We start from the raw sequence: 26,444 nt of genomic DNA, 5'->3' as shown, positions 1-26,444 counted from the left end.
TCATTTCTCAGGGCCAATCTAAAAAATCCCACAAGTGACATTTGTCAGGGCCTATTTCAGTGAAAATTGACCTGGTAGTTTTCCTCGCATCTTTTTATAAGGACTGTTTGGTATGTGGGTGGCTTTTGTGCTTGGCAAGTACGTGAAACCAATATGACGTTCATTTATTTTAGAGAAAGGCCAAACAGAAGCAGCCTCTGGAAGCTGTTCAGTTTATTCCATAAGGATTAAAAACCATTGCTGAATTTCCTGAAAAAAGCCAACCGTTGGTCCCCCTACCCCCCTTTTTTGGGATGATCCTGAACTGGATTCCTGTCAGGCCAAATGGGCTCTGAGTCCACCTTTCTCTATTTTCACTTGCTTCATTATATTACAGAGTGCAACTCTAGTAGTAACCCTAATCAGAAAGGTAAATTTGCAGGAACAAAGTCATGGGCTACATTTCAAATCCAACTATTAGAAAGAAGGGTTATTGGCCATGTTGAGTATTAGTTCCATAGCCTCCTTCTACTGATATCTTAAACAATTCTAAACAGAGAAGAAGTCAGAACCCTTTAAGACAGGAATCATAAAAAAATTGCACATTGGTTTTATTTTCAAATTTGGACAAACTCATATTCCTAGGTGATATGGCTTTTGAGACTTGGCATTTTTCTTGCTTTACTATGTTTTTTTAATCATAAGTTTACTTTGTCTTATTTTTTGGTTTCATTTTTTATTTTTATCCTATTGGGTTTTTTTTTTTGTTTTTTGTGTTTTTTCCTTTTGGATTTTTCCCCCTTTATTACGTTACATATTGCTAGGACCTGGATAAGGCCCAGGAAGAAATACTGAAACACCAGGCTAGCATTAGTGAACTCAAGCGCAATTTTATGGAATCCACACCCGAACCACGCCCTAATGAATGGGAAAAACGACGTATCACACCTCTGTCCCTACAGACACAAGGGGTATGTCACTAGCTATTTGTTGGCTGTATGTCTCAATCCAGCTGTTCAGTAAAACTTAGGTTGCTAATCTATTATGTTGATTCTCAAGACGTTACAAAATGTTCCCTTTTTTAAAAAAAATGTAACTGCTAATAATTTTTAAAATACTAAATATTTATTAATAATGTGTAATACTTATTGACGTAGTTCTTGGGTAAATTGTATGGGTTTCGAAATACCTTTAGAATAGTTTCACTGTTTTACTCAAGTAAATTGGTAGTGATGAATTGTTACATAGGGCGACCTAGAAACTGATGTATATTGTATTTAGTAAGTTAATTATTGACTTCTGAAATAAGAGAGTTTGTTTAATAATTAAAGAATTAGTGATTAAAGGGATGTAGGAATGTAGACCATATTTAGAATGGTTTAAGGTAATTACTGTGAAGATAAAGAGCTAAATTTAGCTTTAAAGACTGATGAGCCCTGTTGAAAACTTGTAAAATGTTAATTATACAACTTAATACTGAAACTTCTTAGTAATGAAATGTAGATTAGTACTTTAAGAACATTTTCATCCATAACATCTCTCCAAACTCATTCTTTTTCTTTCCATGGTTTATTTCTCTCCGCCACCACTATAAGCATTGCTTTTAGAATATGTTCTCAAAATATTTCTTCATTCTCATCTATATCTGTTCTTTTCGTTGCTCCAAAATCTCTCCTGTTGTCAACCAAGAACTTCATGGGCTCATTTATTTTACTTGAGGGAGATAGTGATCATACTATATTTAATATGCAGTTTTAAAAAGTGTGTTCAGGTGTTACCCTGCAATTTCCTCTTTCCTCTTTTCCTTTCACCCCTCTCTTCTCCTTAAATTCTCTATCTAGTCTGACTTGAATGTTACCAAATTGTAGACGTTTGATTTATATATTCTTAGGCTATTTTTATTCACCTTTTCTTAAAAAGCAAAGCTGTTGGTTACTTTAAATTTCTAAGTTTGTGACAGTGAAAGGAAAACAGCTCTTTAAAGCAGATGAGCAAAAGTGATTGCCAAAAACTGAAAAAGCTTTTGACAATATTAAGATTTAAAACACCATAGCAGGGTCTTCTGAAGTTGTATACAACTTTAATTCTTATTTTCAGCTTTTCTGAAGATATTAATGTCCATATTTCAGAATCAACTCTAGAGCGTTGTGTTTTCTGGGGAAACAGTGTCTGATGACGTGCTGAGATTGTGTCCTCTCTTTATGTGCCGCTTCATCTGGTTTGTTCCGCTGACCCACACAGTCGCTTTATGTCTGTGTTGCTATAGATGTAATTGTACTTGTCTTATTTGTTGATCATGTCTACTGTTTAAAACAATAGAGCAAAGGAGACCATCTTTTCAAGGATATTTTATCCATGACGGAGAAGCATCAGATGGCGGCCGCATGGACAGTTGAAGAGAAAGCCCAGGAGGCAGACAAGGTGTTCACCTTGCATCCTTGGATCTACTCTTGCTTGTCCCCCCTTTTCCTTTATTTCTGTCCACAGCCATAAGATACTCCTTTTTCCTTGTGTATCAACCTAAATTTTTTAAAATAAACTTTTGAGTGCTTAAAAAGTAAAATAGAAACATAGGATCATTAGATGAGAAGCACCATATTGCAAAAGTACTTTATTTGAAAATCCACAATTTGAAATGCAGACATCTCAACCGATTTAGGTGATAAATGACCCCTTATTTTGATGGATGTGGCTGGCAGTTGGGAAACCATGATTTCACACGAAAATGCACTGTTTGTACAACGCACACTGTGGTGGTGTTAGAGTAAAGAATTACGTGTGATTTAGGTTACCATTCTACTAATTGCATTTGGAAACCTTTTGAATTTTTATTTTTTAAGATTTTCAACGGGCTAAAAGATTTTGGTATATGCGAGCAGCCCCTCGGATCTCTCTGTGCTCCTGCGTATATGAAACATCTGGCACTACTAGGGAAGTTAGCTTTCCGTTGCTTTTACATTGTTATTCTATTTCTAGTGATTTTGCTTAGCCAGCTGGTCAGCTTATTGTTTGTTGGGACTAGAATGCTTAGAGTCTAGTGGAGGAGGTAGCAGACATGCAAATTAGTAACTAGAAAATTGGGAGCGCTAAGAAGTGTTAAGGAGATGAAATACTTGTCAAGTTAGAAGGTGACTGGGAAGGCTTGGGAAGAGATAGCATTTGAGTTGAGGCCTTAGTGATGAGAAGGAGGTGGACGTGTGAAGTTTTTTCCATGTGTAAGGAAGAGCAGATGCAGCCCCAAGACAGGAATTAATTTAAAGGACTGAAAGACCAAATGACAAGGTCTGAGAAAAGTCAAAGAGGTGAGACTCCAGATCTTGGCGGGATCTTCAAGAACATATTAACAATTTGGAGTTACATTATAGGAGTGATGGGAAACTATTGGAGAGCTTTAAGCTGAGTAGTGCTATAATCCCACGTGTATGACAGAGACCCCTCTGGTGCTGGTTGAGGAATGGATTATAGGGGATGGGAACGAGAGCACAGATCGGAATAAGGAGAAAGTGTTTCCCTTCCACCAAGTCTGATTTTGTTAGTTGGTAGAGAGTATTACTCATCAGAACATACAGTGGGATGGTGGGGGAGGCAGATTAAGTGGGAGATGAAGCCTTGCGCTAAGAGAATCTGAGATCTGGTTGAGATGAAATATTTCTGGAACACTGCAAATGAGAAACATAACGTCATAAAGGTAAACCAAGTGACATCTTTATATACTTTAAAGGTTAGCTTGAAATCCAAAGCCAATCAGACTCTGTGTGTAAAATGATGACTTTAATATCATATGCTTTGAAATATTACATAGTTTTGAAAATCTATCCTCCTTAGAAGCGAGTCAGATGACATCATTTGATCAATTTAAAGTGACGTCCTTGCAGTAGGAAACTGGGATTTTGGTGACAATGTTTAAAATGATCATTTTTTCTGGATGTCATCGTTTAGGGGAGTGTACAATATAAACCATGTACAATGAAAACCATCCATTTGTTATTGTAGAAGTTAACATTAAAATGATGTTATGTGAAATTTAAATCTGGAATTTATCTACTGTTAAGCTCCTAAACAGTTTATCTACGCTTGAAGTTACTGCTTTTTTCTTATTCTTTTCCTCTCCAGCACATGCAGGAAAATACGTACGTACGTACTTAACACACATATGGACTGTTGTAACTGCGATCATCCATTCACCCAACAAACATTTTTTGACCACTTACACTGTATCCACCCTGCGCCAAATAACACATCATTGCTATTAGTTGAAAGTTAAGTCTACTGGAGTGTTTTGACTTTTAACAGAATATCTTTAAAATTTCTGTCTTTGTTACATCTTCATTTTGCTACTTGATTTTTCAGGGTGTCCTGATTATCTTTAAATTGCAGTCCTTAAAAAAATGTAAAATAAAAAATTATGCATAAGAGTATAATTTGACCAAGTTTTCCAAATGTCTGTAATATGTGTTTTATAGATGAAAAAAAAGAACAGTAATAGTTTCTTGTTTAGAAATCAATACATCAAACTTTCAAAATGGTTTCAGTACATTATGAATAATTTTGAGAGTAGAGCAGAAAATTGGAAACCAAATCATTTAGTCTTTAATAGGCAAATAACTATTGTATATCCTCTTATGTATTGTGAGAATTATGACACACTTGAACTTGTATAAAATATGAGTTTATATTTTATATAGAAACTCCTGAGTCTAGTAGAGATTACATACACTGGACTTTTAAGGTAATTTTGGAGATATTTTATTGAATAATTAGATGCATGGCACTTATTTCAACTCTCCAGTGATCTCTGACCGGCTGGGACACCATCTCCACCCACCGGACCCTAGGGATGATGTAATTATGGAGATTGTAATTAAGCTGAAATTGTCCAGAAGCTTGTTTTCTCTCCTGAGTACTGTGCTTACGCACCTCGCCTTCCTCATGTCGTCGTACCTTCCCTTCACCCCAGTTAGTGCACTGTCCCAAGGGGCATCCCAGAATGCCATTCATTTATTCATTCATTTATCTATCTTTAAGATCTCTGAGCAGTGGGTTTTATTAGGAAGTATTCTGGCACACATCTGACGTGAGGGGGAGCTTCATGGTGACTCTTAACCATTGGCATTCTAGGTACCTGGGATAGTCCCCAGCTTACCTGTTGTGCCCTCAGGCAGATTAAGGACTGTCATTTAAGGGCCAGAAATAGAAGATTAAATTCGCCTTAATAGCCTTTCAGGGATAGATGATTTTCACATTGCTCAGAGTTTCCCCCTCTGAGTTTGTCTTCCTGTTTAGAGTTTTTTCTTTCTTTACCTGTTTCTTGTTTGAAAAAAAAAAAAAAGATACTGTTTCTTCATTCCATGGCATATTTAGCATGTCTGAGGGAATTTCAGTGGGTTACCGTCAAAGCGCTTTCCGTACAGACAGAGTGGTATGGGGCAGGGGAGAGGTCGTGGGAGCTGAAATGGTTAGTGAAGGCCATACACAAAACGTGGAATATTAAGTGGACCTCAGAGAGATGACAAGATTGGCAAGGCCCAGAGTGCCTGGGGAAGGGCATTGGAGGCAAGGGGTTAGGGACACCCAAGCTCTAACACAGAAATAAGTGTAGCAAGTGCAGGGGCCACCGAAGAGGCTGTTCTATGCAGAAAGGCCCGCGCCGAGAAGCTCCCTCGAGAATATACAGAGCAGCGTTTGACGGATGAGTGGGTTGGTCATGCTCAGCTTGTGATAAAGTTTCAGTGAGACACTAAAGAGTTTTAGCTTGTTTCTGTAGGTTAGAGCTATCAACGATTCTCAAGCAGGGTGGAAAGCTGTCATTCAGGCCAGTGGCCACAGACGCCTGCTGCAGAATCTTTTAGAATCCTTGCCTTTCTTTCAATTTATGCTGCTCTGTGATTCTTTCTTGCGTAACCTTTCCTTTCAATAGGTCACTGCTGTCTGTTCTGACTTATTGTTAACTCTTTGCTCTTCCTTTTCTGACCTCTCTAGAGCCTAGAAGAGGAGATAACATCAATTTTGTTTAGTGAAAAGGGCTTTTCTGATAGCATGAAAGCCTCCTTCACCTCAGCCACCACTTGGACAGCAGAGGGCACTGTTGTGAACTCTAGTGCACCTTCTGAAAAGCTTTCTTCCTCGCCCTTCTCACAGTTGCCTGAGGTGCATTTTACTTTGTTTCCCCTGTTTTTAAAAGCCACGTATAAGAGTGATTTTCATTTTTTGAGTATTAAGGAACCCCTTCCTCCAGTTCTTTCACTGGTGCAATTAACTCTTCCTGGGAGAAACATTCAAGAAATAATGACAGAATTCGGACTCGAGGAAAAGATACTGATTGGATGTTTCTCTTGCTTCCTTTCCCTCCACCCCCCTTTCCCTCCACCCCCCTTTCCCTCCACCCCCCTTTCCCTCCACCCCCCTTTCCCTCCACCCCCCTTTCCCTCCACCCCCCTTTCCCTCCACCCCCCTTTCCCTCCACCCCCCTTTCCCTCCACCCCAATCTGCCTAAATTCAGAGAATCATTTAAACCACTAAGGCCCAGAGTCTGAGTTGTTATGTGGTGGGAAACCTTCAACCAAGTAGAAGCTAAGTATTTTTTGCAGAAAAGTTTTCAAAGCCTAAATGTCTTTTAAACATCTTCTGGTGGTTTATTATTTTAAAAATCCTGCTTATATGGAAAAATTTGAAGTGCTTGCCATACTCAATGAAATAATAACTTTCATTTTTTTGGAATGACCCCTAAGGGATTCCCTGAACTTGGGCAGAACCCATCTGGCCATTTGAGGTTAAGTAATAAAAATAATGATAATGAAATGTCTCCTTTAGAAATGTTCTGATCACTGGATATCTTTATTTATAAAGAAGTTTATAAGTAGGTACAGTTAAATGTTACCCATTTACCAAAATAGATTTAGAGATTTTCAGTTTAACATCTGAAACCTCTGGGCTTTCAATAAGCTTGGAAGGATGGCTCTCTTGGTCTGCCAGTAACGTGATTTACATGGTATTAATTTTGAGCAATGAAAACATGCCCTTACCATGCCTTTAAGAATAACAGGGCAGATCATGGGACTTCCCTGGTGGCACAATGGTTGAGAGTCCGCCTGCCGATGCAGGGGACACAGGTTCGTGCCCCGGTCCGGGAAGATCTCACATGCCGCGGAGCGGCTGGGCCCGTGAGCCATGGCCGCTAAGCCTGCGCGTCCGGAGCCTGTGCTCCGCAGTGGGAGAGGCCACAGCAGTGAGAGGCCCGTGTACCGCAAAAAAAAAAAAAAAAAAAAAGAATAACAGGGCAGATCAAAGACAGTGTGTGAGTATATGTTGATAGGTGCCCTTTCAGGACCTTTTGCTCATCATGGTTGTCCATGTTGCTGGAGCACATAAACATGAGGTCATGTTATCTGTTATAGGAAACAGCTCCAGTCCAGTTAGTGTCTTGGCAGCTTCACAGCAAGGTCTGTTTCTTCCCAGAGGGTTCAGGGGTGCAGTGCTCTTCATTCAGCATCGAGATACTTTCTTGAATAAGTAGGGCTACTATCTCTAGCTGAATTTTTAAAGTTAGAGCACAAGGCATTAGTGCTACCCGAATGTCAAAAAGTTGGCTAGGCTTTATGTAAAGTAGCCTTTTAAAAAAAATAAGGAAAATTTTAATCTTTAAAAACAGACTCCTTTGTAAGAAAGTTTTTACCCTGATTATCAATACTATAGCATAGGAAGTTATTTACTAATGTATTTCATCTTCAGGCATTTATTGAACATTTAGGTCCTGTACTTGAGTAAATCTAGTCCCCCCAAAGTAGATGCCTGCAGAGGCTAGCATTGTGTATCTCAGATGATAAACTGGGTCCATTTCAGTTTTCAAATGAAGGAGCTAAATTCTAAGGGAACACACTTGGAGCCATAACTGACATCCATCCTAATGTTATAATATCCCTTTTGCTAATCTGTCACACAGTTTGGGATGTTAATAACCATTTCTGAAATGACAACATTTTTATGTTAATAACTGTCTGAGACAATTATAATTTTGCCAATTAAAGCTGATTTTTAAACAAGCCAGCAAAAAAACAAAGGCATCATCTCAATACTATATTCATTTAGGAATTAGGGGTTCAGGCCAGGATTTTTTTTTTTTTTTTGGTCTGATTAAAATCAAACTGTCGAATAGATTTTAAAAGTCTTAACATTTAAACTTTAAAATAATGAGTAAGCTCTGGTATAATTCCATTTTTCCCCCCTACCTTTTCAACAAGAAGGAGCTTATAGATATAAGTATAATAAAACCATTTCGTCTCTTTGGGACGATGCTAGCAGTTTTTGTGTTTATGTTTCTTTTCCTAAGCTTCTTGCATTTGTCTGGATTGTCCTTCATGTGACCTCGGGCAGAGGTTTTTGTAGCTGTTGATTCTTGCTGTTCTGTCTTTGCGGTGTCGGATGTTTGTTTTGGTGGGTGTCGAGGTGAACCTTTATTGATTCTGTGTCCTCGGTTGCTTTTTGTTCCGCAGAAATGCGCTCCTGAGTCGGAAGGGCCTTGCGCCGGAGCCAGTGATGCTGTTAAGGTTCTCCCCTTTTCCATGTTAACACCATTGCCCGACGTGTCCAATCCCGCTCACGTTTTCACCCGCTTCCCTTTCAGTCCACCATCATCATCATCATCTTTGCTTTCCTCCATGACATGAACCTGCCATCGGTTAATTTTGCTTGCCGTCGTTTTGATTTATTCATCTATTTTTGTTTCCCCCTCATCCATTTTTGTTTCTGTGCAGAGTTCACTTGAGACTCTGAATATAGTGGAGGAGAAGAAGCAGGCAGAGGTTGGGAAAGACGAAAGAATAACCCCGGCAGAGATGAACGGTAAAGAGCCGTCCCCTGGGCATGGTCCTGGGGAGATGCGGAAGGTGGAGCCGGGGACGCAGAAAGACCCCACCCCCCTGTCTTCTGAGAGCAGCAGCGAGAGCGAGGAGGAGGCGGAGGACGTGGGGGAGTACCGGCCCCACCGCCGAGCGCCTGAGGGCGCCATCAGGGAGGAGCAGGGAGAGTATGAAGAAGAGGTGGACGAGGCACCCGGCCCAGCAGCCAAGGTAGTAGAGAGGCAGGACCCGGTGCCAGCAGCCAGCGCGGTCACGCAAGCAGGTGCCAGTGTCGGCACAGTAGAAACAGTGACCCAGGAAAAGGGAGCGGGCCCCCAGATCCCTGCCGAGAAGAGTGTAAACGAAGGCGCTGTTAAGCAAGACGTGAGCGAAGAAACGGAGGACGAGCAACAGAAAGTTAACGGAGACGTGGCTCCCGTTGACATTGATGTTTTGCCACAGATTATCTGTTGTTCAGAGGTAAATGGGAGACCGAAGCGGGAGCTCAACACTAGAGCTGTTTCTCAGGTGGAGCCACACCTGCCTCTCTTCTTCTCCTGTCCTCCCAGGTCTCCTTCAGCTTTTTCGACAGGATTCTGATTTTGATCTCTCACGGGAGGAAGGGGGAAGGCCCTGCTTTGTCGATTTTCTGCCCTCTCGGGTCACGGTTTCTGGCGTCTTTACCACAACTGGATCACCTGATAAACTTTCCAACAGCAGCCGTGTCATTTTTTCCCTTCTCATTTCACGTTGAAATTTTTCTTTGCATGTTTTTGGTTGTTTTTGATGGTTTATCTTCAGTTGCACTGTCTCCTCATACTCAATGCCTTTTTGTTCATTAGAAAATTGTGTATGTATTGCTGAAAAACGGGCAGTGCGTGTGTGTTGCTGGTGTCACGACTGGGTTTGACTTTCTGGCTCACTCTCTCTTCAGTTTAAGATTTTCAGAATGGCAGCAGGCTCCGATTACCATGATGCTCTGAATTCAGCATCTAGCCTGATGAAAACATTATTTCTTGAATACCCCTGGCATTTCAGGTTTTAGATTCCAGGGATTGTACCGTCTGGTCAGGAGACGTAGCTTTCCTTCTGGGCAGCGAGAAGCTAACAGGAGGATACCCTTCTCTTCTCGTTCTGTCCTCTCATCAATTCTGGATTATTTGCAAGTTTGATCATGTGTTTTGTGAGTTGTCTCCATTGGGTATGGGTCTTTTCCTTTTTCTCTTCAAGAAAGAGAACTTTCCATACTCCTCTTAGATTAAGTCTTGGTCACTAGGTGCAGTGTCTCTGATTTGGGAGTCAAAGTTATGCTGAGGGAGGATTTACTTCCATGTGAGTGTTCCTTGATTAAAATTCAATGCCGACAGTAGAGGGATTATCCATATTTGCTCTCTTTCATGGGGTAGAAAATCTTGAATTGACTTTGTCTTGAAATAATTAACTGGATTTATGTTACTTTTAAACTTCCGATTTCACTTCAGAGAAGACATTTTGAAAGTCTTTGAATGCCTTGAACTATTATTTTCTGCATTTAATATACAGGTTATTCCTCTTTAAATAATTACACTTGGGAATTTTCTCTCAAGGAAAGCACTGTAGTGCTTTGGTAGTAGTATAGTCTGATGGTGTATTAAAAATACACGTTCAGCAGACTGCAGTGTTAACAGGCATTGTTAACAGGCAACGTTAACAGGCAATGTTAACAGGCATCTCCTTGAATGTTTTAAATGGTTCAGAGCATTAATGCAGCAATGGTGGAGTGACTCTACAGGTATATAACGTTTTAACTTATGTAATACAGAAGAAACACTGCAAGATTTAGACAGGTATAACTGAAAACAATCCTGCTTAAAGGTATTCTTTCTGAAAATGGGATCTCCTTGTCAGTAGGGCAGAAAAGGCTTTTTGGGAAAAGAGCAAATCTTAGCCTACTGACCAAGTGTGCCAATTAAAGGCACACACGCAAACCTTACAGCCTTCACACAAACTGTATGCTTCTTTAAACTGTAATAAAAATTGAGGCAGGTCACTTCTCATGGCTCATTCTGTTTTGTTTTCTTTTCAATTTTATCATTACTTGCTTAAAGCTAGAGTTTCCGTGTCACTGTACGCCAGGCTTGACACGTAAGTAATTTGGGACCATCGTAATTTGAAGCCCGCCACGATTTAGGGAGCCATTATGCTAGCTTATTTTTCATATATATCTATACACATATATATGATATTTGAAGGAAAGTGTTTTTATTTTGCTTTAGATAATTTCCTTTTACTCTTTTCTTTTGTTCGTGAGTGTGTGTTTGGATATATTTCTTACAGTTATTTTTGAAGCCTCCATTAAGCACTTTTACTTTATTACCTCTAGAATTTATGTTTCCCTTCCTTTTCACTTCAGCCACCAGTGGTAAAAACAGAGATGGTAACAATTTCTGATGCCTCACAAAGGACAGAAATCTCCACCAAGGAAGTCCCTATTGTCCAAACTGAGACCAAAACCATCACATATGAGTCTCCACAGGTACAAAGTCTCTAGACTTGGACTGTTTGAGTTCTTTTTTACTTAGTCTTTCTGTTTTCGTTCTGTCTTCTCCTAGTTTATGTTTCTGACTTTGACATAGCTTTTTATATCTCCATTTTATAACTACTTCAGCAGCGTAACTTGCTACAATAAAATTGGTGACCCCATTGATTATGGGCGGAAGCATACATGTGATTTTTTAGGACAGGCAGTACCAGTGTTGTTCTTATTATTCTTATGAGCCATCTCTGGCTTGATGTATCCAGGAGTGTTTATGTACACTTGGGAAACAGATCATCTTACAAAGTTTGTTGGATCTGATTTAATTTATGGATTCGTAGAATTTAATTTAGGCTTTTATCCCCTCCTCCAACTCCACGAAGACAGAGCCATTCAACTCACTCTTGTTTACAGGTACACACATAATGCACACACACCTGTGCTTCTCCTCATGTGGGATTATTTTCTGAAAACGTATGTCGCCATTCTTATGTAAATGTGGTACTGTGCGTCTAAATAATGATAAGATTTGTGTGTTTGATTTTAGGTATTCACACATTGATTCTGTAAAGATTTGAAATATGATATTTAACCTTAAGGGTAACAAAAAAGGGGAAAGTAGTCAACATTTCGAAATGGAACCGTTTAGAAACTGGGACAACTCTTTCCTCAACTGAGAAATTTAGTGTTCTAGTAGGATTGTACCGTGGTGGAGGATGGCAGATTACTGTCCTCTCGAAATATTTTTTAAAGGTGTAATGTGTTTATGTGTGAAACATTCCTTAAAATCATTTTAGGTATGCTCTCCGTAAATGTGCGTAGATCCCACATAAGCACAAATAGGTTTCTTATGAACAGGTGTGGTAGGAGAGTGTGTACTCACGTGTTTCTGTTGTGGTAAGTGCCCTTGTAAAGAAGTAGAGATGCGTGACCCAAGTTCGAGAGATCTCCTAACTTACAGTAAGAAAGACTGCACTTTCCAGTTATTTCCCGTCAGTGTCAGGAAACTGGAGATAAATGTGTTTGATGATCTTAGCATAAACTCGTAGCCTATGAATGTGCTTCATTATTTCCCTTGGTAAACTCTAGAACTTTCTAGTATCAAAGTAAAGAAGTTAAACCCTATATAGACATAGTATAAGATTTATATATAAGCTATATATATACACACTTATATAGAGAGTGCGTGCACATGTGTGCACACGTGTGCATACGTATTGAAATACATGTAGCCGTGTATACGCACAAACTATTACAGGAAACATGTCATTAAAAAAAAAAATCTAGAGATAAGCAATTAACCAAATCGCTTAAGCTTAGTCTATGCTAGTTAGGTTCTGTTGCTTAGTAATCTGAGAAAACGTTTATTTTTACCCACCTGTGCTTGAAAAAACAACAAACTCAGCACTTCTGGTCACTGTGGAAACTTCTCTGCTTGGTTCTCTGCTTTCTTCTTCTAGCTTCTGTAAATGGCCCTCAGCCAGATTTTCTCACGACTCCCCTGTAGATCTCAGTCCCACCTTCTACGTCCATTCTTTGTTTATTCTCTCTCCGCCCAGGGTTGGCTTCTCCATGTGCATTTAGCCCTTGACTTTACTCTGTTTATAAATGCCAGCCAATCTCTGATCAGTAAATCACCACTACAGACATGCAGAGGATAGGCAGCTAGCATCTTCTGCCAACTCCTTAGGTCTTAAAAGCTGCATGTTCGATGGGGAGGGGTCTTTGACAACGTAACGGAAGTTAAGCTTTGCTTTGTGTTTTCCCCCCAACTCTTCAAAGATTGATGGCGGGGCTGGTGGTGACTCGGGCACGTTACTGACTGCACAGACCGTCACATCCGAGTCCGTGTCGACGACGACAACCACACACATCACCAAGGTAAAGCAATCCAGGGGAATGTACACTGCCAACAAAATCTTTTCTGAATGGTTTCTTTGTTCCTATTCACACTTCCAATTATTACGCACAGTGCCAGTGGAATAAAAATGCCTAGATTTAAAGTGTGCAAGAAACTGGGCTCCACTGACATTTGTATTTAAACCAAATCCAAATTGCAAATTTGTGAAGTACAAGGGGGTAAAAATATGTTCTAAATAGCTATGCTTAAGACAGCTGTAGGAGCAGAGGGAACCTAATAAAATTGGAAGCCTAGCTTTGGTAAGTACAAGTCAGCTCTCCTGACTGAAGCAAGGAAGTGAAGACTGCCATTGAAAATTTTCACCGAGTTGTTCAAATCATATACATTTCCCCCGTTGATTTAAGATACTAGTGTGTCGATTTGGAGCATTTCTCCAGATCACTCTCTAAATGTTTAACACCTGATGACCAGCGATCCTCCAAGTGTGGTCTCTGCAGTGTCAGCGGCAGTCTCACCCAGGGACTTGTTAGCAGTGTGAATACTGTGACCCCACTCTGGATCTTCTGAAACCCCAGGAGTGTTTAGGAAGCCCTCCACGTGATTCCAGTGCGTGACATGGTCATCACCTTTCTAACCCAGCATTATTTTCCAGTCGTTCCTTTTTGCTTCTGCTTCTCACGTTTGGTTAGTGCTTGAGGGTCTCAAATGTATCCCTTGTGCCCTCCTCACGCCACATTTCAACAACAAAAAAAATTTTGTGAATTAAAAAATGTCCCATAAGTGCAAGATGGTATTGGTGTTCATTTTAAAGCATATCAAGTTATTAAGACCTAATGATCTTAGCGATCAGCCTTGTTTCTTACGGTGAAGTGCGGTACCTGTGACCGTGTGTAAATTTATCAGTGTTGTAGAGGTTGAGTGTGCACTTTCTCAGGACTGGGTGGTATTTGCTCATTGTTTAGAGTGTCACAGGCATATGATCTCTCAGCCTCTATCATGCCCCAGGCTTCTGTCACCTCGCTCCAAGCCAGTAACTCTGTAACTCTGTGGGCAGTTCACCCAGGAGCTCCTACCCCCGGGTCTCCTCATAGCCTTTGTTCAGCCACATTCCATGTCCATGTCACAGCCACGTGCAGAATCAAATCAAACATTGGATGAAAATCTTTATATCGCTCTCACACATCTTACCTATCTTAAACCAAGTCCAAGCCGTCTTTTTTTTTTTTATTATTGCACTAAACCAAATGAAGAAAATCACCAAATGGATCTGTATGATGCCAGTCAATTTCCCAAACCTAAACTAGATGCCTGAATTATTAGCATTCCTTATAAACTCTACATAAAACAAACAACTACTTCTCCTTTGCTCGCTTCTTTTCAAAAATTGGCCAATTGGAAGTGAAGAAACTCAGGAAACTGTAACGGAATGTTCCAGTGGAGTTGTTTGGATTCAATGACATCTGTTGCATCTTAATCTCACCTGAATCTTGATAAGATAGTTTTTAAGGTTGCTTTCAGTTTAGGAGTCCTTACAGATGATGCTACACTTGGAACGATCGGATTCTCTATGGAGCTTAAAAATAAAGAGATTCCTAGAACATCAGTCTTCCCCACCCAGTGTGAATTTGCTTAAGAAGGTCTGGGTGTGCGCCATCTCTGTTTTCTCTGATTATGTGTAAACATGTTTTAGTGATTGCTAATCCTCCCTCCCTTCCGTTTCTTTATGACCTTCAGACTGTAAAAGGTGGAATATCTGAAACAAGAATTGAGAAGCGCATCGTGATCACGGGAGACGCAGATATTGATCACGACCAGGTAAAGACTTGAGCTTCTGGTTCTGAAACTGGCCGCGTTTATTTTCTAAGTTTCTGTCATCATGTCACGTCCCTGTATCAAACTGCTTCTCTCAGTACCTCCTTCCTAGATGAATGCACCTCCTAAGCTTGGCATAAAGACCCTTCACAGTCTAGACACAGCCTGTCCTTTCAGCCTTCCTAGCACTGAATTAGCACAAAATGTGGGTTGTTTTTCATTTCGCACTAGCTTTACATGCACCTTTGGCTCACAATAATCAAGAGGATTTTTGGCAACCATCAGGCATTCATGTGGGCCTGGTTTAAAGGCAAGTCATCAGTTACTGACAAATAAATGGCAGTTAAACGACACTGGCTTCCAAAAAAATAAGGAAAGCCACTAAGTTTGACTTATGCCTGCTTTCAGGAACTTATCAAGTATTTTTTTATAGCATTAGAAAAGTTGGGCTATTTACCTCTAGATGTTTTCTCCTAGTTATTATTATTATTGAAGGATAGGAAAAGGTAATATAAGGTCTCTTAGAAAGTGAAAATTTATATGTATTCAGAAAAGATTTTTTAAAGAATTGTACTTCCATTCTACTGTTAAGCTGAACAGGTGACGAATGGAACCGCTGGAGACTTGCAGAGTAGCTTTAATTTTAGACTGCAGTCCCAAGTGATGATGAGAATTTTTTGTTTTGTTATTTTCTGAGTGATTTTAACTCAGCTCTAAAGGAGACCAAGCTCTTTTCCTTTTACAATAATTTGAAGAAATGGAAATGTTCAGTTGACGAAATGTTCAGTTGTCCTCAGCTGGGGAGTAGGAACAAATGATAGTCACCCAGCTTTGAACACAAATTTTAGAGAACAAAATTTCTCGTTTAAGAAAGGCTTGCTGTAAGAAAGGCCAAACAGGAATAGATTTTCTTCTATGTCTAAAAAGAAAATTACTGTTTTTTAAAACTCCTGTATATATAATTTTACTTACATATTTCATAATTTTTTTTTTTTTGGTACGCGGGCCCCTCACTGTTGTGGCCTCTCCCGTTGCGGAGCACAGGCTCCGGACACGCAGGCTCAGCGGCCATGGCTCACGGGCCCAGCCGCTCCGCGGCATGTGGGATCTTCCCGGACCGGGGCACGAGCCCGTGTCCCCTGCGTCGGCAGGCGGACTCTCAACCACTGCGCCACCAGGGAATCCCTCATAATGTATTTTTAAAAATTCCTTGAGAGTTATTATGGGTTAAAAGGTTGCCCTGACTCTGAATTTGGACTTAGTAATAGAGCTTCCTAGTAGATGACTATCCATGTGTCTGTTCACCACTAGAAAATGAATTACCTGTGTGGAAACCAAGCGTCTGGTTTCCCATACAGAGGATTTATTCTACTTCTCTTCACTGGGACAGTTTTGAGTTGCTCTGACCTTAAGTTGGAGCAAACCGTATTCTTACTCTTTTTTCCTCTGGGACTCTTGCTCAGCATTTATTGAATTTCTACAGTGCACTGGGCAGGAACCCACATTCTTTGGCCTGATGGAAGGTGAAAATCGGGGTCCTCTCCCAGCCTTTGTTTCGTCTGCCCTCTGTCTCCACCAAACAAGGCGCTTTCAGGGTTTCAAATGCCACTTTTTCCCTTGAGGGGTTACTTGCAGGTTTTATTTTATGGGTATTCTTTCGTCCCGTTTTTCCTGAAAACTCAAATCTAGATAGTAATGCTTCTGAACGGCAGATATTAAAAACACAGTCTGAAACGTAAGTTCCAAAATAACACAAAATAATAAAATTCCTAACTCTCCCATTAGAAGAAAATCATGACGCTGCAGGTTTAGCTGTTGCTGTGAGGACGCACACCTTCAGCCCATTTTAAAACTGAAGTGGGGCGAGGGGGCGGGGGGGAGGGATAAATTGGGAGTTTGGGATTAAGAAGTGCACACACCACTATGTATAAGATAGATAAACAACAAGGACCTACTGTATAGCACAGGGAACTATAGTCAATATCTTGTAATAACCTATAAGGGTAAAGAATCTGAAAAAGAATATGTATATGTATAACTGAATCACTTTGCTGTACACCTGAAGCTAACACAACATTGTAAATCAACTACGATTAAAAAAAAACAAACAAACCCAAAACTGAGGTAAGATATCCAAATGAAGAGAACAGGTATTTACCTTTTTCATGTTTATTTATAAGATGTCATAAACGTTTTTGAGTAAATGTAGTTGTGGCTTCTGGAATGCTTGTCACCAGGAGCTCATGATGAGTTTGCTTTCCCCTTAAAGCCTGTAAGTGAGATGGTGGAGCTATTTAAAAGTAAAGGAGGGAAATTAGTTCCCTGCCACAAACTGATGTTGATCATGCAGTGACTTTAATGTCATTGACACCTTTTCAGTTCCTTGCCTACATTAAAAGAATTTTAATAGTGGAAGGAAACCCTTCATCTGAGCAGGATAGGAAAAGAAGGAATCTCTTTTGTGCTGGCAAATGAAAGAGGCTTTGCAGGTTCTACACCCGGTGCTAGTCGTGGCTCTCAGCTCCGTACCCGGGAGGCATAAACAACACGGAAAAGTGTATTTCTTTCTAATAAAATAACTTCTCAATTTGGCCGTGCGATGTGATAGTTTTCTCACAGTCTTTACTGTTGCCGCAGTAAATTAACATTTTACGGTATTTAATTACGTGTACCGATATTACGGAAGGAAAGGAACTAAGGGCAAACTGACTTCAAATATGTTTGAAGATGATAATAGCAGTTTTCCATTTTCCCTACTTTGCTGCTAATTAAAGCATGTTTCACGCCTGCTACCTTCCCTTGGGTATCATGTATGTTTCCTCTTTGACAGATGCAGGGTTTAATGTAGGCAGGTCTTTGTAATGAACATAAATTCAAAGTAGCTGAGAAGTTGTTCTGTAGCCACGTTGGCTCCCATCAGAGCTGTCCTTTCTCAAATTGGATTCCAGAAACCAGCAGGGAGTAGACCGTGTTGATTGTTCCAATCTCCCTCTTGCCTCTGAACACAGACTTAGAGCCTCCCTGATGGACTTGGTCGCCTTCCCCACTCACTGCAGTTAGTACACGACAGCACTTGCTGTCCTGCTCTGAGGCGAGGTCCCCACTCTGCTCCTGCCCACTGGGCTGCCTGCTCTCCCCACGTGGCAAGCAGTTGTGCTGTTGCTTAAGTGGAAGCCTGGTCCCCTGTCTGATCTGTTGCCAGAGTTTGTTCCCCAGTGGAAATTTAAGCACCCTCAAGTGTCTTCCAGGCTTCTGAGTGAAAAGTTTTTGGCGTAAAAATAATTTTTGGGGGTAGTTTGGGGGTAGTTTTATCTTTCTTTGTGGAATGCGGCTCAGGGTTTTGCTCAGTAACCTTCCAGTTGACAGAAATGATATTGCAAACAAGAAATGCAGTTGTCCCCAAAGGCAGGTGACAACGCAGCAGGAAAATTGTTCTGCTTTTTTCAAATGTATGTTTTCCTTATGAGATACAGCAATCTCTCTCCTAGTAGGATTTCTTTTTTGTTTTCAAGTTCTTTCCTAGATTTTGAGTGTTGTTCCGTGCGGTTTTCTTTTACTTTTTCCCTGAAACCTCTTTAAACATCTTTCCCTCTGGAAAACAGGATCTTTCCACTTTGCCATAATCCTTGTATACAGTTTACTTTCTGATCAAACTCAGAGAAATCTTGTCTGCTTTCTCACAGCCTCATCCAGGGAAGAGCCCATGAATCAGTGGAGGGGCAGCCCTCTCCTGCCCTGTAGCCCCCTGGCAGGATGGTCCTGAGGAAGACCCATTAACCTTTTTGCCTTCACTGTTTCCACCTGTAAAATAGGGAGCTGTATTTTATTATCTAAAAGATTAGTCTCTCTCTTTTCCTTAGCTTTACTGATTGTTTGTTGTCATTGTTGCTTGTGGTTTTAATTGTTCTATGTCCTAGAAGCTAATAGATATTTTTCCTGCAACATTCCTCAAGCAATTACTGAGAGCCTAAGAGGGCAAAGATGAGCAGAGCCTGGTCCTGCACTGTGAGTTTTTTTTTTTTTTTTTTGATTTTTTTAATTTTATTTTTTTTAACATCTTTATTGGAGTATAATTGCTTTACAGTGGTGTGTTAGTTTCTGCTTTATAACAAAGTGAATCAGCTATACATATATCCCCATATCTTTTCCCTCTTGCGTCTCCCTCCCACCCATCCTATTCCACCCCTCTAGGTGGTCACAAAGCACTGAGCTGATCTCCCTGTGCTATGCGGCTGCTTCCCACTAGCTATCTATTTTACATTTGGTAGTGTACATATGTCCATGCCACTCTCTAACTTTGTCCCAGCTTACCCTTCCCCTCCCTGTGTCCTCAAGTCCATTCTCTAGTAGGTCTGCATCTTTATTCCCGTCCTGCCCCTAGGTTCTTCATGACCATTTTTTTTCTTTTTCTTTTTTAGATTCCATATATATATATGTGTTAGCATACAGTATTTGTTTTTCTCTTTCTGACTTGCTTCACTCTGGATGACAGTCTCTAGGTCCATCCACCTCACTGCAAATAACTCAATTTCGTTTCTTTTCATGGCTGAGTAATATTCCATTGTATATATGTGCCACATCTTCTTTATCCATTTGTCTGTGGATGGACACTTAGGTTGCTTCTATGTCATGGCTGTTGTAAATAGAGCTGCAATGAACATTGTGGTACATGACTCTTTTTGAATTATGGTTTTCTCAGGGTATATGCCCAGTAGTGGAATTGCTGGTCGTGTGGTAGTTCTATTTTTAGTTTCTTAAGGAACCTCCATACTGTTCTCCATAGTGGCTGTATCAATTTACATTACCATCAACAGTGCAAGAGGGTTCCCTTTTCTCCACACCCTCTCCAGCATTTATTGTTTGTAGATTTTTTGATGATGGCCATTCTGACTGGTGTGAGGTGATACCTCATTGTATCATTGTAGTTTTGATTTGCAGTTCTCTAATGATTAATGATGTTGAGCATTCTTTCATGTGTTTGTTGGCAATCTGTATATCTTCTTTGGAGAAATGTCTGTTTAGGTCTTCTGCCCAGTTTTGGATTGGGTTGTTTGTTTTGTTGATATTGAGCTGCATGAGCTGCTTGTAAATTTTGGAGATTAATCCTTTGTCAGTTGCTTCGTCTGCAAATATTTTCTCCCATTCTGAGGGTTTTCTTTTCATCTTGTTTATGGTTTCCTTTGCTGTGCAAAAGCTTTTAAGTTTCATTAGGTCCCATTTGTTTATTTTTGTTTTTATTTCCATTTCTCTAGGAGGTGGGTCAAAAAAGGATCTTGCTGTGATTTATGTCATAGAGTGTTCTGCCTATGTTTTCCTCGAAGAGTTTGGTAGTGTCTGGCCTTACATTTAGGTCTTTAATCCATTTTGAGTTTATTTTTGTGTATGGTGTTACGGAGTGTTCTAATTTTATTCTTTTACATGTAGCTGTCCAGTTTTCCCAGCACCACTTATTGAAGAGGCTGTCTTTTCTCCATTGTATATTCTTGCCTCCTTTTTCAAAAATCAGGTGACCATAGGTGTGTGGGTTTATCTCTGGGCTTTCTATCCTGTTCCATTGATCTATATTTCTGTTTTTGTGCCAGTACCATGCTGTCTTGATTACTGTAGCTTTGTAGTATAGTCTGAAGTCTGGGAGCCTGATTCCTCCAGCTCCGTTTTTCTTTCTCAAGATTGCTTTGGCTATTCGGGGCCTTTTGTGTTTCCATACAAATTGTGAAATTTTTTTTTCTAGTTCTGTGAAAAATGCCAATGGTTGTTTGATAGGGATTGCATTGAATCTGTAGATTGCTTTGGGTAGTATAGTCATTTTCACAATGTTGATTCTTCCAATCTGAGAACATGGTATATCTCTCCATCTGTTTGTATCATCTTTAATTTCTTTCATGAGTGTCTTATAGTTTTCTGCATACAGGTCTTTTGTCTCCTTAGGTAGGTTTATTCCTAGGTATTTTATTCTTTTGGTTGCAATGGTAAATGGGAGTGTTTCCTTAATTTCTCTTTCAGATTTTTCATCATTAGTATATAGGAATGCAAGAGATTTCTTGCATCATGAGTTTTGAGGCAACTGGGTAATTGCAAGTATCACTCGAGTGTGGAGGGCAGACACCACCCCTGGAGGCTTTACATCATTCCTTCAATCCATACATCAAACCTTAACATTATCTTTATAATCTTAGCATAAGTCTCAGGTTGCAGATGAGAATCCTAAGGTCAGAAAAGATCTGTTTTCTCCACATCTCACAGTGCGTGCCAGGTTGAGTGGGATTCAGAGCCAGCGTGTTTCTCCTACATGTATCATTATTTGGCAGTGGACTGGAGAAATGGGAAATCTGGGGAAATGAGATGCATTCTGTAAAACGAAAAAGGAGCCCATTTCAAATCTCCTGCTTCCTCAAATAAAGCAGTGAAACTGTCTTGGCAGGAGGAATGATGGATCCCAGGTTATGGCTGTGCTCGTGTACAGCCATCCCGAGAAAGAGCCTCTTCCTCTACTCACAGTGCTCTCTCCTGACCCCGCAGGCGCTGGCCCAGGCCATCAGGGAAGCCAGGGAGCAGCACCCCGACATGTCGGTCACGAGGGTGGTGGTGCACAAAGAAACCGAGCTGGACGAGGGGGAAGAGTAAGGTAAGAGCCTCGTCATCGGGGCCTTTCTCATGACTGTTCTGTATTCCTGAACCTGCCCAGTGATGTGAAAGGCACGTCTGCATCATGGTGCCTGTCTCCTACAGTTCATCTCATCTTTCAGACTTTTTCATCTCCGAGTACATCTGCTCAGGTGACCTGTATATAGTTAATTATAAACTCTGTGGACCAACCGGCCTCATGTGGTGTTAATAACTGCCATGTATTGAGAGCCGCTAATAATCAACATTTATATGTTACTTTACTATTTGTAAAGCGCATTAATATAAGTTATCTCAGTGTTCACAAAGAGCCTGTTACGAAGGTGCTATTGCTTTCGTTTAGATAAGGGATTTTTGTCGTAGGGGCCCAAAGGGGAGATGAGTTAATCTTTTAAATGGAGACATTAAGAACTCTATCAGAGAAGGAACCATAAAGGAAAAGATTGCTTTGACTGTATAAAGAGGTAAAAATTTGAGCCAAACTAACAAAAACAAAAGTAAAAGGTAAGTGACAAAGTTCAACATACCTGGCAGAGACAGGATTAATATCCTGAATATATTATATTAAGAAGCTCTTATGTGTCATCAGAAAATGTAAACACTTAAGTAGAAAAATGAGTAGAGGATTAAGCAAGTAAACCATGTAGAAACTAAGTGAATAATGAGCAAAAAGTATTCAGCCTCAGTATTGTTTACATCAATACAAATGAAAAATTCACTGCTGAATCTGGCAAAGTTTATGTTTTTAGCCAGGGTCGGGGAGGTGGGGGGGCGGGGAATATACTTATGCTGCTGTATCAATTAGTAGTATTTCCTGGAGGGCAACTTGGCAAAAACCCACATCAGACATGCTTACCGTTTAAACCACTGTGAGAAATGTATCTTAAATAATCAGAGACGGATACAAAGATTTACCTACAAGAGTATCACATGTTTGTATATACTAGCAAGAAATTTGAAACAATCTAAATGGCCAGCAGTAGGGAGTGGTTATACATTATGCTGCTTCCATGTGATGGCGAAGTACATATAGCCTTTAAAAGTTGCGTTAAAGGGTTCTTAAAAACTGAGTAAGTGTTCCTGATCATGTACGTATTAGGGTTTTAAAAAGCAGGTTTTATCACACAGCACATATACTTAATATTGCATTTTTGTTTTTAAAATGATCCGTACATTGGTCAGTTGATAGATAGATCCCCACTGGAGGGGCTGGTCACATAACCCGTCTTCCTCCTTGTGGCAAGGCTAAGTGCTCTCCTGTCGTAGGGCGTGAGGGGTCCTACCAGTGCACAGCCTCCCCTCTGACTTACTAACGTTTGCCAATCTGACAGATATGAAATGGCGTACAACTTAAGACATACGACATGTAACTTACTGCCATATAACTTTCTTGGTCATACAGATTCTTGATAGATTCTGGATACTAATCCTTTGTCAGTTTTATGTGTTGCAGATATCTTTGTTTGTGGTTTGTCTTTTATTATCAATATAGGGCAATATAGTAATATATTGAATGTAGTATTTAATATGTTAATATAGTTGAGTTATCAAGCTTTTCTTTATGGCTTATGCTTTTTCCATATCCTGAGGTGTTAAAGATATTTTCAGTCTGGAAATTTTAATGTTGCCTTTCATGGATCAATCCTTAATCTATCAGAAATGTTTTCTGTGTGATTAGAAACAGTGATTTGTTTGTTTCCCGTATAAGCAGCCAGCGTTCCAGCCCTGTTTATTGAAGAGCCCGTCCTTGCCCCGTCTAGTCTGCGGGTCAGATACCAAGTTTCTTACATGCGTGGGTGTGTCTCTGAGCACATTCATTTCTATCAGTCTGTGTGTCTGTCCCTGCCCCAGTGCCATATAGCTTTAAAATAAGAATTGGTGTCTAGGAGCACAACACTCCCCACTTCTTTCTCTTCGAGAATATCTTGGCTGTTCTGGGCTCCTTCTGTTACATATAAATTTCAGAATCAGAGTGTTAGGTTCTAAGATATCCTGTGGTATTTTGATTGGAATTGCATCTGCTCTGTAGCTCAGTATACTGAGAATTACGTCTTTATGATATTGTCTTCTTTTCCACAAATATTAACATCTTTCCATTTATATAGATCTCCTTTAATGTCTTTCAATAAAATTGTATAATTTTTTTCCCCAGAAGCTGTTGCTGGCATAGGGAGATACAACTAACTTTTCAATACTGCTCATATCTAGCAACCTTACTCTTTATGTTTTAGATGATGTTTTCAACACAGGGTGTATAAAGGGCCTATGAGCAGAAATCATTTAAAGTTTTAGCACAAGCACAGTATCTGTTTTACCTGAATTAATGTGCTATGTTACATGCAAGTCTGAGAACATTCTTAGCTAGGAGTCAGAAGATCAAGTACTGCGTTTTAATCTTGCCAGATCTCAAACTGTGGGACGTTGGGTAAGTCAGCGGGGCTGGTACAATCTACCTTTTCTACTTATATATAATATGACAATGAATGGGAAAATTGAGTGTTGTACAAATGTAAAAATAATGCATATTTCTCCTCTAAATTCTATGAATCAGTTACTTAATCAGGAATATGAGACAAAAATTAGTGACCACTAGCATTACCAGCACTTCACCTTCATTTGTGGTATTTTAATAAGCTTTAAAATAAATTAGTTATGTCATTGATTCTTAACACCTTATATTCATTTGTTCAGTGGACACACACACACACACACACACACACACACAGCCTTTGAAGTTTGCCTGTCTCGGAGGCCATCTTTTATAAGCAGCCTTGTTAAACAAATTTAGGAGGTTAAAGTGTAAATTCACATGTAAGGTGAGCAAACCAGATAAATTTGGAAAGATTCATTTATTCATTGAAAAATATTTAGCAAGTGCCAAAACATGCTAGGCCAGCTTAGGCAGTGAGGATTCGGATGGTCACATTGGTAGACAACACAGTCCCGGTCCCCTTTCTCAGGAAGGATCCACTCCAGGAGGGGAGGTGTCAGTATTGACAAATAGAATGTAATTGCATATCTGATAAATGCTCCGAAGGAAATAATGTGAGATGAGAGAACCAAATAGGGGGCTTGAACTGTTATCAATTTAACCTGTTACTTGAGAAACAGAATTTGAGTTGCAATCTGAAGGACAGATGGGAGCTACCTCAGTGTCTTCTCACAGTCATTTTAGCATCTCCGCTCCTGACTGGCCGCACTTGTTCTTGAAAAATTTCCTTTGCTGATGCCTGTCAGGGCTGGGAAGAATGTGTTTCCACTGTTTCAGCTACCCTCTGGCTGCCCTGCCAGAATCCCACAGAGGCAGCAGTGGCTCAAGGCAAAGAGCAGGACCAGGACGGTGTCCCAACGTCAGAAAAGAAGAAGAAAGAACTATTTGTGATGTATCGGTCCTGTCTCCCTTTTCGGGCATGAAAAGCTCTCCTCCTGGTCTGACCTGACCTCTTCCTTTGGAGTAGCTCTGACCTCTTGATCAAGAATTGAGCGTGGCAGGTGGGGAAACAGAAAGACGGTCAAAGAACAATGTGCCAAGGACTGAAGTCCCGGTCTGCTTCCCCATGCTGGGCGGTTGCCAGCAGTGAGGCAGAGGGGCTGCGTGCAGCTCCACGAACAAGAAAACACTTTAGAGGAGCATTTGCCTTGATCTCTGTATCGTTTTTATTTCCTCTTAAGGACTACTCCCTCCTGCTATTTTATTCTAAGTGCATATTTATGAGCCCTTGAGTAGGCACAAAATGTTACTGACCTCGTCACCACTAGAATGGTGTCCCCGCTGGTCCTGATGAAAAGGTAGAAGAGCCCAGGCTTGGGGGTGTGGTCTGCGCGGCCCGAGAAGGAAGGAGCCCCAGCAGGGGGAATGTGCGACCCTGCTTCAGCTGGTGCCGTAAGCTCTGTGAACGCAGACTTCAGACGAGCCTCTCAGACTCCTGGAGTAATCATTGACGTTGCGTGAAAAAGTGAAGGACGCCTCCTTTTCATCGGAAAGCAGTGAGCGGCCCAAGGATAACATGATGCAAGAGCAAGCCTCTCATCCATTCACTCATTTTATTCCTTTTTGTCGTTACTGTTCATTATACAGGTATTATGGAAGTCTCATTAGGTACCATCTACTGTTTTACCACTGAGATTTCAAATCAAGGTCTGTACTCACAGGCAATAAAGCAGTGGTAGCAGCATAGAGTCTCAGGTTTTATCAGAGGTTCTGGACTGAGTTTTGTGGGAACAAAAAGGCGAGATCTCTGAATCAGGATGGGGCATCAGAGATGGCTTCTCACTGGAGCTTCATGGCGAGTTGGAGTGAGCCCAGGGAAGGAAGGCGTGGAAAGGGGGCAGCTCAGGCAGGATCTGGTATTGTGCACCAGACACTCCAGGAACAGGGCAAAATCAGGTGCAGCTGCCTCGCAGGGCACTTGTAGCAGAGTCATGGGAGATGAGGGCGCAGAGGGGCAGAGGCCCGATCACAAAGAGTCTTAGAAGCCAAGCAGGAGGCTGAAATTTATCCTGAAAAGCTGTAGGGATACTCCTTTGTATTTGAGAGGTGGTGAGGAGATAAAGGCTTGTGACTTTTTGACCGTTTGCATGAGGATACGGAAGTTAGTGAGTTGGGAGGACAGAGGAGTGGGGAAAAATGCCAGATAACACCCAGGTTTCTGGCTTGGGCAAACGGGTCGATGGTGATACCTGTAATTTCAGTCATGGAGCACGTGGATTTCATTTTTCACATGTCATGTGCAATGTGGCCAGTCCTTTCAGTTTAGCTGTCTTAGAGCAAAGATGCATTTTTTGTTCTCTGGTACTATAGGAGAGACCAACTGTCATG

At 40.6% G+C, this 26,444-nt stretch overlaps 1 protein-coding gene across 5 annotated transcripts in view; it reads left to right on the top strand.

Annotated features, from left to right (window-relative positions):
- The window catches only part of EPB41L2 (erythrocyte membrane protein band 4.1 like 2), a 211,885-nt gene that overhangs the window by 174,836 nt on the left and 10,605 nt on the right, over positions 1-26,444 (top strand). For 3 of the 5 annotated variants that reach the window (XM_022556536.3, XM_089921996.1, XM_089921997.1), the window contains 5 exons: positions 8,730-9,293; positions 11,206-11,328; positions 13,111-13,209; positions 14,924-15,004; positions 21,521-21,626. In XM_022556536.3, the coding sequence (XP_022412244.1) occupies positions 8,730-9,293; positions 11,206-11,328; positions 13,111-13,209; positions 14,924-15,004; positions 21,521-21,625 (972 nt within the window). In that variant the 3' untranslated portion in view covers position 21,626. Of the gene's footprint in view, positions 1-803; positions 951-2,298; positions 2,401-5,958; positions 6,127-8,468; positions 8,523-8,729; positions 9,294-11,205; positions 11,329-13,110; positions 13,210-14,923; positions 15,005-21,520; positions 21,627-26,444 lie in introns of all 5 variants that reach the window. The other 2 variants (XM_089921998.1, XM_022556562.3) reach the window with 2 other exon arrangements.

Source organism: Delphinapterus leucas, chromosome 12, assembly GCF_059928025.1.
Source record: "Delphinapterus leucas isolate spDelLeu-1000000601 "Yukka" chromosome 12, BTC_Dleu_Yukka2, whole genome shotgun sequence".
Lineage (NCBI taxonomy): Eukaryota > Metazoa > Chordata > Mammalia > Artiodactyla > Monodontidae > Delphinapterus > Delphinapterus leucas.
Note: the sequence above shows the minus strand (reverse complement) of the source record. Positions and strands in the feature narration are given on the sequence as shown.